An 18,377-nucleotide genomic window follows, 5' to 3' on the forward strand; every position below is an offset into this window, starting at 1 on the left:
GGGTGCGCGCTACGGGGGGGGGGGACGACGACACCTATAGAGGGACATATGGGGGAGCAGGCTCTGCAGGGGACGTCCCTATAGATCCCACAGCCCGTCCCCTAGAGAATAGCCCCTATAGAATGTCCCCTATGGGCTATCCCCTATAGAATACCCCTGTAGGTTGCCCCTATAGACCCCGCAGAGGCAGTGGCGGGCGCTGCCGGCCTCGCAGCCCCCCTCCCGCCCTCCCCTATGGCCGCTATAGGGTGCGCGTAGGGCCCCGCCCCGCCCGGCCGGGGGAGGCGGTGCCGCCGCCGGGACTACGGCTCCCGGCCTGCCCTGCCCTGCCATGGCGGAGATCCGCGGTGAGCCGGATCCCGGGGGGCGGTGGGTCACCCCCACGGGGGTGGAGGATCCCCCCCGCCACGTCCCGTCCCGGTGGGACAGCGGCACCGCGACCTCCGCCCGCAGCCCCCCAAGCCCCTTCTAGCAACCCCCTTCCCGCCTGGGGGAGGGGGTTGGGGGGGGGGGCCGAGGGTTATTTATGCCCCCCTCCGCTAACGTCTTGCTCCCCCCCGCAGTGTTCCCCCTCTCCTGCGCCGTGCAGAACTACTCCTGGGGCAAGGTGGGGCTGGAGAGCGAGGTGGCCAAGCTGGTGTCCACCAGCGACCCCCTGGTCCAGATCCAGCCCGACCAGCCCTACGCCGAGGTGAGTGCCCGGCCGGGCGGCCGTCCCTTCCCTGTGACCATCTCATTCCGTGCGGCCACCCCATCCCTGCCGCCATCCCGTTCCATGGGTCTGTCCCGTCCCTGGGTCTGTCCCATTCCACGTGTCCATCCCATCCCCTGCGGCCATCCCATTCCATCCTATCCCATCCCATCCCATCCTATCCGTCTGTCCTATCTCCCCATCCATCCCATTCCTGCGTCTGTCCCATTCCCACATCCATCCCATCTGGATGCAGCTCTCACCACCCCGCATCCCAGGATGCAGCTCCCCTGCTCCTCCCCAGTCCCCTGTAGCCCCCGGGGACTGCGGGGTTGCTCCGGAAGGAGGGGAGGAGATGCCTGGAGAAGCCCGGCGTGACTCAGCCCCCGAGGGAGCTGCCTTGGCTGCCTCCATTGCCTCTGGGGCCAAGCAGCCTGGAGAAAAGCCCAAGTCATCCCCATGGCTGCCTGGCTGAGGGGTCTGTCTGTCCGTCCGTCTGTCTCCCACAGCTCTGGATGGGCGCCCACCCCCGGGGCGACGCCGTCATCCGGGATAACCGCATCCCCCAAAAGACGCTGGGCCAGTGGATCGCCGACAACCCCGCCTGCCTGGGAGCGAAGGTGAAGGACGCCTTCCAGGGACGCCTGCCCTTCCTCTTCAAGGTGCTCTCGGTCAACACTGCCCTCTCCATCCAGGCGCACCCCAACAAGGTCAGGAGAACCCTGGGGAAGCGGGGGGCGGGGGCAGCCCTGGCCAAACCTTGGGGGTTTCACCCAGCTCCTCTGCCCCCCACCTTCTCCAGGAGCTGGCAGCAAAGCTGCACACCCAGTTCCCTGAGCACTACCCCGATGACAACCACAAGCCCGAAATGGCCATCGCTCTCACCCCCTTCGAGGGCTTGTGCGGCTTTCGGCCAGTGGAGGAGATCGTCTCCTTCCTCCAGAGTAAGAATGGCAAGGGGGGGTGGTGGCAAGGTCGTACCCCCTAGGCCACCTTCCTCCCCTACGGTGGGTTCAGGGTGGGGGGGCGGTGGTTGTGCCCCCTCGGGATGGGGTGCTGGGCTCCCTGCCAGGCGGTGGTGGCCATTGGGGCTGACTTGGGTTGGCCACCCCCGGTAGCCGTCCCCGAGCTGCGGGCGCTGATCGGGGAGGTGGCGGCGGAGCAGCTGGAGCGCAGCGGGAGCGACGACCCCCGGGGTGTCTCGGCCGCCCTCCGCGTCTGCTTCACCCGCCTGATGAAAAGCGAGAAGAAGTTCTTCGTCGACCAGCTGAACATGCTGGTGAAGAGGATCTCCCAGGAAGGTGGGTCCTCTCTGCCCACCATGGCCCCCCAGAATGGTTTTGATGGGGGGGGGGGAGCTGTGTTTAGGGGAGGGGATGGGGTTTTCCCCCCCCTAAGCTCCCACCTCACTAGTGCTTCTGGTCTCTGCTCGTGCAGCAGCGGAAGGGAAGGACACGTCGGGGAGCAACGGGGACCTGCTGCTGCGCCTGCACTCCCAGTACCCAGGGGACATCGGTTGCTTCACCATTTATTTCCTCAACCTGGTGAGGCTGGAGCCGGGGGAGGCCATGTTCCTGGGAGCCAACGAGCCTCACGCCTACCTGCAGGGAGGTGAGCATCACGGCAGGCGTTCCTCACCCAGGACCCCCCAGGGACCGTCCCCAGGGTGGCCATGGTCCCCTCCACAAGGTTCGACCTTCCCCCCCGGGATGTGCAGGATGGCTGGGGTGGGCTAACAGCGCTGCCCTGTCCCCGCAGACTGCGTGGAGTGCATGGCATGCTCGGATAACACAGTGCGGGCCGGGCTCACCCCCAAATTCATCGACGTCCTCACCTTGTGCGAGATGCTCAACTACACGCCAGCACCCAGCAGCTCCAAGATCTTCCCGGCCACGCAGAGCCAGCTCGACCCCAGCGTCTACCTCTACGACCCACCCGTGCCAGACTTTGCCATCATGAGGATAGAGGTGAGCGGTGACGCTCTGGGGACACAGGTCGGGGGGACACCAGCTTTTCCCCGTCTTGGCTGCGCTCTTGGTAGGAGATCTCAGTGGTGGCTGGGGCTTTCTTGGCACGGGTTTGCTCACCCTTGGAGCTAGTGGTCCAGCGAGGACGGGGGGATGCTTGGCGATGCTTGGGGATGACGGGGGATGCCAGGGATACTTGCAGATGCTTGGGGACACCGGGGATGCGCTGGGGATGCTTGTCATCCCCAGACAGCACTGCAGGCTTCTCTGCCTCCTCTGTTCCTCCTGCCTAAAGCTCGCTCACCTTCTCCAGCAGCTTTGGGCAGAGAGGGGACGAGGAGGAGGTCTTGGAGGTCCTCAGCTAAGCCGAGGTCCCTGGGGTTTGGGCTGCTGCAGGCGCAGGGTGGCCTGGGCACAGCGAAGGCTGGAGCAGGGTGGGAATGGGGGTGACCTCCTTCCAGCTCTCCCAAGGGAAGAAGAGCTGGGGGAGACTCAGGCCACGGCGACCCTTTCTATTGCAGATCCCCGCCTCCATCAAGCTGTACCTTGTCTCTGCCGTGGACTCTGCCAGCATCTTGCTGGTGATCCAAGGGACGGCCGTGGGCACCTCCACGGCCGCAGCGTCCGAAATGACTCTGCGTCGTGGCTCCGTCCTCTTCATCTCTGCCAACGAGAGCATCTCCCTCCACCTTGCCTCGCCAGACGGGATGCTGCTTTTCCGAGCCTGCTGCCTCCTCTGAGCGGCACCTGGGACGCTTCCCCCCACCTCCATCACTCCACGTTTGAGTAGATAGAAACTGGCCTGGGCAAAGTCACCTCGCTTGGAAGTTTCCCCTCCATCCGTTAAACCCTCCCAAAACCAGCCCGCGCCCCAGATATAGAAAGAGCAATTCCACGAATCGACTCCTTGGACGTGGCACAGAGGAAGAGCATCTCCACTCATTAGCCGCAGAGCATCATCCCCTTTTGGGTGCTGCTAACGCCCTATGGCGACTCCTTTTATTTTGGGGTTTCCCCCCTTTTCCTTCCCACTGGAAAGCAGCAGGGAGGCCTGATGTCTGCACCCCCAGGTCTCAAACATGTTTGTCCAGCTTCTAGGAGCTGCTGCTCCCCCCGCTAAGAATGTGATGCCAAGATTTTCTGCTGCTCCTGGGCATCTGGTGGGCTCTTCCTGAGCCTGGCCCGATGGCCATCAGTCCTCTGAGCCGTGTCACCCCTTCCCTGGCTGTAAAAAAAGGGGTGATGGAGCCGGAGAGCCTCCGGTGCTGTGAATAAAGTGGTGGCTTTGTCCTCGGCGCCAGGGCAGTGTGGTGGAGGGAGCAGGACGGGGAGATGCCGTGGTTGTTTGCAGGGCTCGGGGACCGGAGAAGGATGCTGAGGGCAGCTCCGGCATAGCCCCCCCACCACCACCTCGGCAGCATCCAGCTGGGCGACACAGCAGCTCCGCAGGGGAAAAAGGACACCCCAGGGTAAGATGTGACGAAAATGCAGCAGGGTCAAGGAAGGAGCCCTCCCGAGCGGGGCTGCTGGGGGGGGAAAACAGGGCTCAGCGCCCCCCTGCCACAGCACCAACACACCCTCCGAGGAATGAGATCCAGTTTGAGTGCTCCCTTCAACAAGGAAAACACCAAATAAACCCCAAACCCAGTTCAGTTCTCTAAACATGAAATATTTAAATAAGGTTTCTTTATAAGAAGCTGATTGTCTTCTATGTAGTAGAGCAGGACCATGATTTAAGGCAGCTTTTAAGGTTCACGGCAGATAGATTCCCCAAATCTGCACCCAGAGCTGGCCTGGGGTGGGGGGTGGGGGGGGCTATGCTGCCCCTCGCCCGCATCAAAGTGGCTTTGGGCAGACCTGGAAAAAGCCATTAGCTCGAAACCCCAAACTGAACAGGTCCCTTGAGAGGTGGAAAGTGGGGAGGTCCCAGCCCCAGCGGGAGCTGCTGGTGGATGTAACACACACAGACGCATAAAGCTCAGCAGCCTGCCCCAATCCGCTCCCAACGGGTTCCCCCGCCATGTCCTCCATCGGAGCCGCAATCTTTGGTTCGGCTCAGCCCAGGCACTGGGAGGAGGAAACCCAGCAGCAATTAATTGCAAGCAGCATGAGAGAGGTAAATGAAGCAGCTCTCCCAGATGACCCCCAGCTGGCCTCAGCCTGCCAGGGAGGAGGGGGTGACAAAAGCCAGAATAAATAGAAAAGGGGTCTGGGGGCTTCCCAGCCCAGTCCCACACCACAGCGGTTCCATGCCACCATCAACCGTTTCTTCATCAGGGAGGGAGGGGGCTGGGGACACGTCGTAATCCTCGACGTGTCCATTTAAAAGGGGAAAAGAGGAGGTCACGCAAACCAAAGAGCATTTGCTTCTGCACCTCCCAATTCCTTCCCTTTACACCCCCCCCGGAGGTGCCCAGACTCTGCCTCTCCTCCCTCCCCACCCCAGCCAGGTGACAGGTTCCATCCAGGCCACCTAAATGTCACCGTGCCACCCCTCCCTGGTATTGCTGAGCCTCAGGAAAAGTCCTTTGGGGTTGGTGGGTTGGTTGCCGCTGCTCACCACGGGCGGCATCGCAGCATCGTTGGGCCCTCGCGGCACCATCCCGGTGCGGGACAAGGGGTGCCACCAGCCATCCCACAGGACAAAGAAAAGTGCTGGCTTTTGACCTGTTCTTGTGCAGCCCTCCCGGTTACTGGATCACGCAAGAGAGATTTTCTCCGAAACAACAGGGGCAAGAAGAGGAGGTGATGGGTTTCGGGGGGATGAGATCCAGATCTTCATCATCAGGGACCTCATCGAGGTGGTACCCGTCCTGCAGCAGCTGCCGGCTCAGGTCCTGATTCACCTGCTGCGGGGGGAACAAAGGAGGCAGAGCTGGTTAAAATTGGTCCTGGTTTAGTTAAAATTTAGGTCCCAGGGCTTGCACAGGGTAGGGCTGTGAGCGGAAAGGGCATCATGTCCCCCCTCCAGTGCCTTTTGCACAGCAAGAAGTGGCACAGCCAGAGCAGAGAAGAGGAAAAAGAAAGAGCAAAGAGCTTCTCCTGGGCTGCAGCACCCTGACACGCAAGCCGGGTACCCCAAAATCCCCCTGCAGGCTGCCAAGGGGGATTTTATGCCTGGCTTAAGTGTCTCAGGCAGCAGCTTGCAAAGCAGAGCCCTGCGGGATGGCCGCACACGTACACACCCTGGAGGGCGACGCTGCCTTTCAGCCCCTCTACGGACACCGTGGGGACTGCACAGTTGGGGGTCAAAGCCCTGGACTTGCCTCAGCGGAGGAGTAGCCCAAGGAACATCTGGATCCCAGCTCCCCGTCACTAAGAGAAGAAGGAAACGGTCAGAGCCAGCCAGGAATCCCCCCCTAAAAAAGCCAACTCTGAGCCTGCAACACCCCCCTACCCAAAATCCAGGGGATATTGGCCCAGTCCCCACCTGTCCGAATCAAGGAAGACCAGGTTCTCATCCACCGTCTGGCTGAGCGCCGTGTAGCCCTTCTTAAATTTCACCGACCTGCCGGAAAGCAGAGGATTGAGCCCAGGACAGGCATTTCCACATGGAAACACAGCCCCAGAGCGGCTGGACTGAGGAGCTAGGGCAGGAATCCCTGCCTTAAACGTCCCCTCCCACCCAGGCGTTGTCCACGGCCACCACGACCTAAGAATAAACCCCAGCTAAGGCTACCCGATTAAATCCTGAACGCAAAACCATCCCCAAAACACAGAGAAGCAGCAGCATGGCCCCTCGTAGAGCACCTCCTGACTTTGGCGGGAAAAGTTAATTCTTTTATTATGTCGGCTGCTTGCTGGCAACAACAAAGCCAGCGGATTAAGCTTCCAGGCTTATTTTGCAATCCTCCAGCTTTCCCAGCCTCCCCAAGGAACGTGACAAATCCATCTCGGGGGTTAAAAAGCCAAAAAACCAAGAAAATGGGATCCAACCTTTTAGCTGCCAGCTTCGGGTGGCGGGGCTCAGGTCCCCCCAGCAGCCCCTGCCTTCGCAGCGCTGCCCTTGCCAGCTCCCGCTGCCGCTCTGAAAGCCAAGCACAGGGGCAGAGCTCAAAATACCCAAGCGCTCCCCAGGGGTCTTTTTTTTTTTTTTTTGGGGGGGGGTGTATTCTTTGGGGGAGGGGGGTATTTTTTGTTGGGGGGTCCTAGGGAGCGCATGGGGGCATTGAAGTGCTTTCCACAGGCAGCGCCTATAGGTTTTTAGTTTGTTTTTTTTCCTAAATGTCTTTATCCCACCGAGGAATAGAACGGCTTTCAGTCACTCCTGCCCCAAGCGAGAGGTGCAGGTGTCTCCCCGAATGCCAGCAGAGTCCCTTGGAACAACAGCGAGGACCACTTACGGAGCTTAGCGTGAAGGGAGGGAGGTTTGCTCATGATGTACGGTCCCCTTTTCTCCACCGTCTCTGTTGCCTTGCTCAGCCTCTTGTTTTCAGCCCAAATCAGCTAAAAAAAAAAAAAAGGGGGGGGAAATAAGTAAATTCAGTAGCATTTTTCTATGGGGACGAAGTAAACCAGAGTCATCTCAGAGAGCATCTGGCCAGGGAGAGCTGGGAGGGGACGGCTCCTCCTCGCCAGCTCCGTGCTGCCGCCAGAGGAGGAAGAGGAAGAGGAATAAGCAGATCTGTTCACAGATGAAGGGATTATTTGGGAATGATGACGCTAAATTAAAAGCCCACACAGCGACCAGTGGTTTCTTTGCAAGCCTGCCTCTAGGGAGAAGACACGGTAGAGGAGATTTAACTAGCAGGTTGATCAAATAAAATATAAAGGTACTTTGTTTTAATTTCTCCATGGGTTTCGAGCCTTTCAAGAATAAACCCACATCATTAAAACACAAGCAGTGTCACATAATCAGGTCTGAGAGTCAAGGCTTTAAGGAAAAGCCTCCCCCATCCAGGAGAGATGGCTCTGCTAAATGACCACGGGCAGAAAAAAGTTCTGCAAAGACAATAATTAATAAAGAAAATAGAGGAAGGGTCAGAAAATGAGCAGAGAGTCCGTCGGCGCAGGAGGGAGGGGGAATTAGAGGCAGCAGTTAACAAGGCGGGGTGGTGACGGGACAGCACATCCAGGATTAGCAGAAGTGTCTCCGAGGCAATTAGTGGGGCAGAGCCCCCTGGGTGGGAATAGCTCCAGGTGCACGGAGCGGGGCCTTATACCAGCCCCGTGCACATGCCCCATACTGCCCCATACACACACCCCAGCCCTATACCCCCCATGCACATACCCCATACTGCCCCACTCACACATCCCAGCCCTATACCACCCTACACACATACACCATACTGCCCCAGACACATCCCAGCCCTGTACCCCCCATGCATATACCCCATACTGCCCCATACACACACCCCAGCCCTATACCCCCCATGCACATACCCCATACTGCCCCACACACACATCCCAGCCCTATACCACCCCCAGGCACATACCCCATACTGCCCCACACACACACCCCAGCCCTATACCACCCCCATGCACATACCCCATACTGCCCCACACAGCCCTCCCAGACCTACACCCCCCATGCACATACCCTATGCTGCCCCCCCCACACACCCCAGCCCTATATCACCCCCGTACATGTACCTTACACCGCTCCATACTGCCCCATGCATACACCCCAGCCCTATACCCCCCATGCACATACCCCATACTGCCTCATGCGTATACCCCAGCCCTATACTGCCCCATACCACCCCCATGCACATACCCCATAGTGCCCCATGCACGCACCCGAGTCCTACAGCCCCCCCACACCCTGGCCTTACACCACCCCCCCTATGCACATACCCTATACTGCCCCATACTACCCCGTGCGCATACCCCAGCCCTATACCACCCATGCACATGCTCCATACTGCCCCACGCACACCCTCCAGGCGCACAGCCCGGCCCGTACCCCCGCTCCCCGCCGCCCGCCCGTTCTGCTCCCAGCGCCATCGCTGCCGCCACCGCCGCCGCCCGTCGCCATGGCCGCTCGCCCCTCCCCGCGGCGTCACCAGCCAATAGCAGCGCGCGGCGCCGGCTGCGCCCAGCCAATGGGAAGCGAGGTGGTCGCGCGCGCTCCTCCGCCGCGCATGCGCAGCGCGCCCGGCGGGACACGGGGAGATGCGGCTGGCGGAACAGTGGGATAGCGGGATAGCGGGTGGCCCCGCCCCCTGGGACCCGCTTCCCTGCCCAAATTCATGTTTTTCTGAAAAATTCCTTTTTGGTGAAAAAAAAAAAAAAAAATAATAAAAGGAATGCCCCTTCCCCCCCCCCAGCTTTTTTCCCCCCCCAGTCCCTGCCTGCACTGGCACCGAGTTCCAGAACAGATTCCCGGCCCTGCCAGACACCAGCCTGCCCAGGCACCATGAGGGAGTACAGCCGGTGCCAGCAGGAGCCTCCTGCCGTCCTCGGGGGCTTCGTTAAGCCCCGGTCTCGTCCTGGGATAACGGCTCCTCCAAGGGCACTTTGCCAGGTCCTTGCTCTCCCCTGCCCTGAAGCGGACCCCAAGAGGGCCACCGTGCCCCTTGGACCGAGCCGAGCCTCTCCCTTCCCACAGCCAGGAAGGATTTACAAGCTCTTAACACCTAATTTCTCACATTTACACTTTGCTTCTTCCTCTTCCCCGTAAAAGCAAACAGAAATAATCAGACAAGACCACCGCTACCGCATCAGTCAAACCAGTTTTTCCTTTATTAGGTCCAACTTCACATGGCGTACATTATGACTCAATAAAGGAAGAAATTATTTCAAATAAGGTAATATTTTAACATCTGTGTCTCCAGGCTACTGTGTACAATTGGGGAGCATCAGCGAAACGCTCCAGTAATGCACCTGGAACAGAAAAGAAGAGAAAACCCATTAAAGCAGCGGCCTGTTATCTCCACAAAGTTTCCATGGGGTCTAAAACGTGTTATTCTCATTGCTTGTTTTTCCACTCAAAAGCCCAATTTACCCACACGCAGCTTCCAAACGCAATTACCACATCCCCAACTTCGCATCCCAGGGCAGGGACTCGAAGATCCAGAATTAAACACTATTTGCAGCCTGACACCCGATAGCTCTATTCTGAGCGTGCTATTAAAAAAAGGCTGGAATACGACACTGGCCACCTCCTGAAGGAACCAAGCGAGGAGCCTGCCTTTATGTAATTTCCATGAGGATTTTTATTTTAGTCGGGGATTATAGCCTGTTAGGTTTTGCCTATACTTAATGACAGATCCTCATTAACCAGAGAAGCTGGTGCTCAGTAACAGCACCTTCAGACCCTGCAGTTCACGCGAGAGCCTGGTATTTACCGTTTAGATCTAAGCCAGTACAGATGATTTGCATATTCTGTAAGCGAGGGGCCCTCCAAATTAGTGTTTAATTATAGAAAAAGATGATATTTTAAGCGGAAGGTGAAGAACCTTCAGTGTTGTTGGGTGACTACTGTCAGTGGGGCCCATTTTCTAGCATAAACTAGGAATTAGTGTCTCCCAGCTGGCTACACCGTGACAATAAAATGAAAGTTTGTGCATTTCCAGAGGAAATGACCCTGTCATTTGCTAAAAATGCTTCCGGGGGAGAAGCTGGTGAGGAGCAAAGGTTGCCAGGCTGCCGGAGAAGTGCTGCAATACCCGTTGTCTCGGCGACTGCTATCTCGAAATCTCTGGGAGGTCGAGTATGGCGGCCAACCACCCCATCCCTCCTCAATCAACTGCACTCTCCTTTTGTTAAGCCTTCCTTGAAAAGGGTTACTACCTTTTCTTGGAGACCTGTCATTAGAGTTATTTGGAGAACCACATTACAAGAACTTCACAGACCCACGAAGGCAAGGAAGAGGACTCTGCCTTTGCCAGGAGAGTTTTAGAGGAGCAGAGTCCCATGGCGAGAGCCTTGGAAGCATCGGTGTCCCTTACCGGTAAGATTTATGCTTTATCCAGGCCCAGTTCCTCTGGAGTGGAGATTCCCAGTTCACTCAAAGTTGGTCTAAGCTCCTGGATAACGTAAGGGTAGATTTCCTTGTGAGGTCCTGCCTTGTCCTGAATGAAAAGAAACAGTGTTGAAATAACACAGCAAGCTCCACCGGCCAGTTTTGTGACCAAGTGTTCTCAAAAATGGTCCACGGTCTGATCCACCTCATGGGGACAGGACCGGAGAGCGCAGCCCAGCTTCACCTGTGCGTCAAATAAACAAGACTGGCATACAGCTCTACTGGACAGTCCTCCCACTCAAGGGACCGTCGTGGCAAAGCACCCCAGAATAATGCTGAACTCCCCTTTGGGGGACGTGCAGATTATTCCTAACACTTGATGCCTTTCCCTCACTCAACATCAGGCTGATGTGACCCATAACGTGTGTGTTGCACCATGACAAACCCGAAGGCCAAGCCAAGCTCCTTGAATAAGGGATGCTTTGCAAACCAGCCCAAAGAGCACCGACATCTTAGGAAACGGAATGAAAATGGTGTCTGATCACAGCAAAGTGGAAAAAATAAAAATCAGCTTTTGGGTGGACCCGAGAGAAAATTTAACTTGCTTGGAAATTAGGGGAAAAACACAACCCCCCTGAATAATGTTTAGGCAGGACTCCACGAAGACCGTAAATCTGCCCCCCGAGTTCTGATAAACTGAGTTGTGCCCTACATGGTGGGGGACTAGGGGCGAAAAAAAAAATAAAAAATAAGGAAAACATATGAAGATTCTTCTGTTGGTCTTATGTCTCCAAAACCACGGAAAGAGTTTCAGTTCTAGAGAAGAATGCAGAAATAGCAAACTGAAAAGCAACTGATGGTGGAGTAGAGTTTGACGCAAGTGGATTTAAGAGCTGGCAGCAAAGACCTCCAAGCCAGCCCTCCTCAGCTGTGGCAAAAAAAAAAAAACAAACCCAGTTGGAATAGCATAGCTGCTGGCTTCTACAGCTGAAATAGAAGAACTCCTGCCTCCATCCCCCTCCATTTTAACTCCCTGATAAATAAAGGCTGGACTCGGGTTTCAAGGTGCTGGTTTATGTTGTTTTTCAAGCCTATGCAGCTTCCCAAGTTACTACTCCCAGCCAGCTCAGTACTGAGTCCTTTAAGAAGCCGGTAAGCTGCCTTTGCTTGAGATATTTCTAGTAATGCTTACTAAAAAAAAAAAAAAGAAAAATCCTGAAAGACTTTACCACGAGAGTCAGCATCGGGACAGAAAAATATGAAAATAATAATGTTATATACTTCCACGAAGCTGTGCTGTTGAGTACTCTTACCTCAAAACAATTATTTCAAGCCATGGAGCACGTGCTTGTAAAGCAGACATTGATTCTGGCAGCAGGAAATAGCGGTTTCCCTTTGCATCTCTAACAATAAGCCAAGAAGAAACTCTTCCACCGCAGGGCTCTCAGCAATGCGAACGCAGCGGTTCCACCCCAGGCTGCCACCCCACTCACCTTTACAACTTCTAAGATGCGGACGGCACTGGCAAAGTCATTTAACCGTCGGCATGCCCTCAGAGCTGCATCGATGATTTTTGGTTCCGGAACCAGGTCATAACCCACAAGCGTGTTTATGCCTGCGAATATACGGAAACACCAAGAGGAACTTGGCGTCAGCTCATCACGTTATCAAAAGAAACCTTTTGAACCTATCCAAAGGAGCGTTATTTTGCTCCACCTTATGAAAGAATTAAGTATTACCACACCACCAGTCGCCATTAGAAGCCGATTACAGCTTTCACTGCTATTTTGGGGACACATATACGCACACAGCGCCAAGGGTTTTCTTTTGCTCTTCTGCCTTTCTCTGTTGCTCACTACTGCAGATTTTAAGTGGATTTCATGAAATCCCAGTGGGCCATTTTCATCTGTGCTCCCAAAAGGAGTCAGTGTCTGTACCACGGCGCATCAGTTATGGAGTCACTAAGAAATCCAAATGACTTCATTCCTACAGGTGTAATGAAATCAGAACTTGAGCCGCCGTCTGCTTCCTTCCTCTCCTTTCAGAGGGAAGAGCCCAACACCAAGTCTTCCAGGTGATGCTGGAATGATCCCTCTGGCTGTTATGCAAACACATTTATAAGCTTTAATTGGGGTAGTTTAATAGGAGCTGGCAACTCCACAGCAAATAACAACTGAAGACAACCCTACAGTGAGTTATGGCCAAAGTATTAAATCAAAGTCCAAAGAAAAATGCGTGTGGTTATTCATTACGCAACAGATGAGCTCAAATACACCTTTCAAATAGACCAAATGTTTCTCTCCCTCCCATCCAGGTGGTAAAACGCGTACTCGGGGGCACTAAGATTTACTGAGCCTGGACTCCCACTGCCTTGTCCCCCCCACTCTCCCTCAATCTGCAAGCCACAGCTCCTTCCAACCCGCTCGGCTGGTTGGTGAGGTGCCATCGCCTGCTGGGACAGGCGCAGAGCTGAGCAAACAGCAGCATGCCAGCCACGGGCACACACACGGAGTGGCCAGCTGACTCAGAACAGATAAAGAAAGGCTCGCATAGCGCCTTGCCCCCGCTAGCTATTTACATTATTGCTCTCCTACACCAAACTCCCAGTTTTCACTCTTTCTGCTCTCCCACAGCAAAGTAAAAATAAGTTGTTATTTCTGGTCATGAAGCAGTTATATTTACTCCATGTCACTCCTCCCTTTTCATTCAACATACCTTTCCTGAGCTCCCAGGCATCAATATCTGGCTTGTTGAAATATGTCACCCAGCGAGCATCAAATTCTTCATCTGATTCTTGTGACCCATGAGAGTAGCAGCGGGCAGGCAGTACAGCTGAATGCAAAAAGAAAGGAAGAGGCTTTGAGCAAACATAAAATAAGTGTACTTTAGTCCTGATAAAGAGAAAAAAAAAGCCATAAAGTATGTATTTCACTCACTACAGGGAATCCAGATCAGTCCTCAGCCTGGATAAGGACTGGATGAATAAAACTTATTAAATACCTGTTGTTCGTTTTGTGGCAAAGTGTGTATCTTCTGTTTCGCATCAGAACTCTAAAGTGTTCCTCGATCCTTTGGTCAGAGCAGGATCAAGAGGGATGGGGGAAATGCCAAGAGAAAACCAATTCTGTATAACTGGTCCTTAAGAGAAGTTTTTCTGGGAGCCCTACTTCCACAAGAGAGAGGAACTTTCCCTCTTGCGAGAGCCAAGCAAGCCAGAGAAACGTAACGTACAGGTACTTCATCATCAGCCCCCTGAAGCAGCACAATCGTTCTGTTCCCCACACTCGACCCCCCTCAAAACCACAGGACTTGTCTGTGCCGTGAGTTCAGCTACATGAATCGGTTTTCCAGTGGCATTCTTTCCAGAAATAAAACCCTGTATCCTATCAGTTATATCGTTGTCCACTTCAGAGGAACACGCTGGTTTGTTCTGGAGTAACTTCCCACTGTAGACCACTCCTGAAATTGCTCCATAACCAGTTTTGTAATCCAGGAAGCGCAGATTTCCCAACCAACAGACCAACTCAACAGCAACGAGCTGCAGGTCTTTGATTCCACCACGCGTTCAGAGCTGACGAGGGCTTGTTTTGAAGTGGTTGTAGGGATCCGCACAAAACGACCTGAGCCCAATTATGAAGGCTCTGAAGAGCACAAGGAACCTATTAGAGGATATTGAAGAGTTGAAAGAGAAAACAGAATCGCTGCTGTCCCTGTGTCTGTCCAAGATAAAACTCCTGGATCTCACTGCTGTAACTGCATTAATATTTCGTAATTAATAAAACACAAAAGTGGATTGTTCGCCAATGGGCAAATAAGGTTGACGCGATTATAAACTCATTTCTTCCCTCAACACCACTCTAACACAAATTGCTTTGTTGCTGGGCTGTTTTTTAACCCAAAAGGTTGGAAGAGTTTTCCCAAAGGAACTAAAACTTAGGGTACAGCCACCTCCACAGCATCGGAGCTGTACTGGGTCCTCCCTGCAAAGCCGAGTACCCTGCAAGCTGCCTTACCAGCACAACACAGCCTGGCTACCGGCTGCTCCCTTTCCCTGCCGGTAATTCCACTCCGCTAATATTTGCGCAGAGGTCATACACCAGATATGACCTTGCCAGCCTGAAGCTCTGCTTCAGAGAAGGCTGATATGGCTAGTCACTTTTTCTTTCTTAACCTAGCATGAACTACTCATGCTGACCAACCATAAAGTTTTATTTAAAAGAAGGAACCCCCCAAACCACGTACCTTGCATTCCGTACGCAAGATAAAAGACTAGGTTGAGTTTTTTGCATCACTCCCAGCTGTATTTTTCTAGTTTGAAGATCGCAGTGAGTAGCATACTGCGAGGCAGCACCTTAATTCTACATAAAATATAACAGAATGAACGACCACAACATCAAGATATATCTTTATTCGCAATACGTGACGGCCCGATCAGAATGCAATCCAGATTTTTAACAAAACGTAAGGTGGTCCAACATTTCAGCTGCAATTCTGGTGTATGCAATGCTCCCCAAGCCACGAAAATATTGTCATTTGTTTTATCTACATAACTAGGTAAGGGAAAAGTAAATGACAGGCCAAGCCAGAATTATAATGCTCTTTTGCCGTGCTGTAGGGACACTCCCCATCCCTTCCCCAGCTCCAAAACTGATCTTTGACCCCAATTTCTCTAATAAATCACATGCGCAGCTGAGTTCAGAGCAAGAGCAGTCCCCTGTGCCCAGGCAGGGAGTCAGAGGACACTGCTGAAAAACCCTCAGATATGCATCGTTTGGGGGAGAACAGTGTTTCCAAAACATAAAGCAAACCCTACAGAGAAACAGCAAATCTGAGTTTGAGAAAAGCCTGGCCTGAAGTTCTCAAATGCCACCTTTAAGTCAAAAAACTAAAGCCTATCCCCTGAGCGCTCAACAAAACCATTCCCTTTAGTCTTAAATAAAGGAATGACTTGGTTGGACTAAAAGGATCCCGAAGGCAAATAAAGAAAAACCACAGGAATTTGAACTCTGGATTCCCAGGAGGCATTTTTCAACCGCTGCTCTGTTTCTTTACCACCCTTTGTTTCCCATACTAACGCTGCCATCTCTCTACTGGACTGAAAGCCTATACTGGAGAGCGGACCCTGCGAGCCACCCTGGCAAAGCAGGAGCCAGACGGGTGCCTCGCGTTTCCGTGGGGTCCATCAAGGTCACTGTCACACGCACCGTGCCTGCGTGACAGTCGAACCACACCAAGCCACCCCTGGGGAGATTCCCGACTCTGGGAAGAAGAAACAAAAGGCATGTATGTTTGCAGAGGTGCGTTTTTTAAGAGAACGTAACAAGCTGCAAGAGCCTGAAAAGCTCACAAACGCGTGTTAAATCTTCCCCGATTGCTGGAACTTGTCAGGTTTTCCTGTTAACGAGCCCGGAAGAAAAACATGCATTAAGAGGAACGTTAGTTCACCAAAAAAGGCCGGACTGGCAAGGAGAAGCAAGGGCATTACATGTAGACCGTTTTAAAACATTACAGAATATAAACCTAAACCCAGAGGCTCAGGAGATGAACCGAAGGCATTACCTTTGCCAAAACACAAGGCCCTGAGGGCTGCGGGGAAGGCGCAGCAGGTTGGGAGGGTAACGCGGGCCCTCGGTAAGGCAGGACCTTGGAGGAGAAGAACATGGAGGCCGCTCGGTAGGGACGGCGCGGAAAAGCCAGGGCTGTGAGCAGCGGGATTCAGCAGGAGTGCAAAGGCACTGCGGGGAAAGGATTCTAATGCCTTTTAAATGTTTTTAAGGCTTATCCATGAAATCCCAGCGTGCAAACAGGGCAACCACCACTTATCACTTTGCCTTTTTTTAAAAATGAAGCAATCCACCCCCCACAGCAACTGTTTTAATTCCCCAAGCGCTACAGGAGAGGCACACGCAGGACCCCAAGCATTTTAAACGTGACCACCGCCAGTTTAATTCGCTATTAATTGAGATGCACAGACACTGCATTGTGTGTGTTTTCACCCTGGCACCCACACCGCGCTGCCGGTGGCTGCTCCTCTTCCCCTTCCTATTAATTGGGGTGTTAATAAAGGGGGGCAAGAGCCGGAGCGGGGCCGGGGGAAAGGCCCCGGGCGGGGGTGCCCGTCCGCGGAGATCACCGCTGACCTCCCTCAATGTCACCTTGGCGGCAGGCCGGGGAAAAGCGCCGCCGGCCCCCTGGCTGCAGGCCCCGGAAAGGCGCCCGGCTATCCCCGCGAGGCGGTGGGGCCGGTAACGACGGGGGGAACCGGGGTGTGTTACCGGGCGCGGCGGCGGGCAGGCCCGGCGGGGGCGGCGCGCACTAGGCCGCAATTGTGGCCTGCCCTCGAGTGACACCGGCGGGTCATTACAGGGACACGGCGCCCTCGGCCGAGCACCGGGGCCGAACCGAACCGGGGGTGGGGGTCGTAAGGCCGAATACAGGGCGGCCTCTCACCTGCGGGGCGGCGGACGGCGGCGGCGCGGAGGCCGGAGACGGCGCAGCGGCGGAGGAGCGCGGCGGTGGCGGCCAGCATGGTGGCGGGGGGGATGGCAGCACCGGGGCGGGGGGGGGGGGGCGGGCCGCTCAGCGGATGGGGAGGGAGGGAAGGGACAGCTGCGGCGGGGACAGACGGCGGGACAGCCGCGGGGGGCCGGGCTTAGCGCCTCGGCCGCCGGGCGGGGCTGGCCGCCATTTTGGGGCGGAGCCGGCCGCCATTTTGTGGCGAGGGCGGGGAAGGTGGCGTGCAGGTGGTGGTCTCCCCGCCGCATAAAAGGCCGGTAGCGGACGTGCTTTAGGGTTTTATCGCGGCTGCTCGGTTGTCTGCAAGTGGCCTCGTTAACCGGGCATGACCCCGGTGCGGGCTTTGTGCCCTCGCTGTTTGGCACCACCTCTGGCGCGGGAAAACGGCCTGGCTTCTTCGCAGTGAGGGAGGGAACCATTGGACCCAGCCGGGTGGTGGCCGCGGCGTCCAGCAGCTCTGGGGCTTTCTGTAGCTCTGCCCCACTGCCAGCCCTGGCACACACGTTGTGTCCTTGTCCCCAGACCTCAGACACTGCCCGTGGGGCGCTGCCCTCGGGAGGGGAGAGCTGACCCAGCCACGGGGATGCCACCGGGCCCACAAAACAGGCCCCAAAACTGTTCTTGGTGCTGTCCCTCAGCAGCGCAGCATGAGAGCGTCACGATAATTTTGCTCGTCGAGTTCCCTCAGGACCCTGCAGAAGCAGATGTAATCACGCTGTTTGAAATGCTTTGTATTTTGGGTTACAGGTGGTTCTTTTAACCGTTTTCTCATGCGGGAAAGCCTTGGTCCACAGCCAGCAAAGCAAGGAGTGCAAAATTCCCCAGGCTCCTATGGCCTCCGAGATTGGAAATTGCCTGCGTATAAAACCAATTAAAAATCATTTTGCACGTTAACAAAAATAATAAGGAGAGATGACTGATGTTTTGTGTGTTTTTTTCCCTCTCCTTGCTGGCAGCTGTGTGAGACAGCAGGGCTGGTGAGGGGCTAGTAGTTCTCAGCTGTGCAGCTGTGAAAGACTTTGGGCTCCGATCAGAGTGCTTGCAGAGTTATTTATTAACGTGATTTTTAGGACATTTGGTTGCTCCCCTCACGTGCAGGGTGGAGGATTGGACCTGAAAGGTGTCTGTGCTGGAGAGAGGAGGCTGGGAGGAGCCATCGCTGGGTGGGACAGAGCCCAAAGCTTTCTCAGCCCCAAACCCACAATATTATAAAATATTATAAAAGAAACAAACAAAAAAACAATTGGAAATTAACATTCAATCTGCAGCAGGACAGATAACCAGGAGGCTCTGGCCT

The 18,377-nt window shown here is 54.9% G+C and overlaps 3 protein-coding genes across 3 annotated transcripts; 1 reads left to right on the forward strand and 2 right to left on the reverse strand.

Moving 5' to 3' along the window:
• Positions 1 to 283: 283 nt before the first annotated feature.
• On the forward strand, positions 284 to 3,953 carry MPI (mannose phosphate isomerase). Its single transcript, XM_054214566.1, has 8 exons — positions 284 to 347; positions 564 to 691; positions 1,201 to 1,401; positions 1,494 to 1,635; positions 1,810 to 1,992; positions 2,129 to 2,302; positions 2,450 to 2,658; positions 3,180 to 3,953. Exons 1-8 carry the CDS (start codon positions 332 to 334, stop codon positions 3,396 to 3,398), a joined length of 1,272 nt encoding a protein of 423 aa, XP_054070541.1. The 5' UTR covers positions 284 to 331; the 3' UTR covers positions 3,399 to 3,953.
• Positions 3,945 to 8,635, reverse strand: FAM219B (family with sequence similarity 219 member B). Its single transcript, XM_054214567.1, has 6 exons — positions 8,564 to 8,635; positions 7,002 to 7,104; positions 6,595 to 6,685; positions 6,089 to 6,166; positions 5,925 to 5,973; positions 3,945 to 5,507 (listed from the first exon to the last, which is right to left on the reverse strand). Exons 1-6 carry the CDS (start codon positions 8,633 to 8,635, stop codon positions 5,349 to 5,351), a joined length of 552 nt encoding a protein of 183 aa, XP_054070542.1. The 3' UTR covers positions 3,945 to 5,348.
• Positions 8,636 to 9,320: 685 nt separating this feature from the next.
• On the reverse strand, positions 9,321 to 17,129 carry LOC128914887 (cytochrome c oxidase subunit 5A, mitochondrial). The gene is made up of 5 exons (XM_054214568.1): positions 17,015 to 17,129; positions 13,280 to 13,396; positions 12,058 to 12,179; positions 10,551 to 10,673; positions 9,321 to 9,483 (listed from the first exon to the last, which is right to left on the reverse strand). Exons 1-4 carry the CDS (start codon positions 17,091 to 17,093, stop codon positions 10,560 to 10,562), a joined length of 432 nt encoding a protein of 143 aa, XP_054070543.1. The 5' UTR covers positions 17,094 to 17,129; the 3' UTR covers positions 9,321 to 9,483; positions 10,551 to 10,559.
• Positions 17,130 to 18,377: the final 1,248 nt, after the last annotated feature.

This window comes from Rissa tridactyla, chromosome 9 (assembly GCF_028500815.1).
Source record: "Rissa tridactyla isolate bRisTri1 chromosome 9, bRisTri1.patW.cur.20221130, whole genome shotgun sequence".
Classification (NCBI taxonomy): domain Eukaryota; kingdom Metazoa; phylum Chordata; class Aves; order Charadriiformes; family Laridae; genus Rissa; species Rissa tridactyla.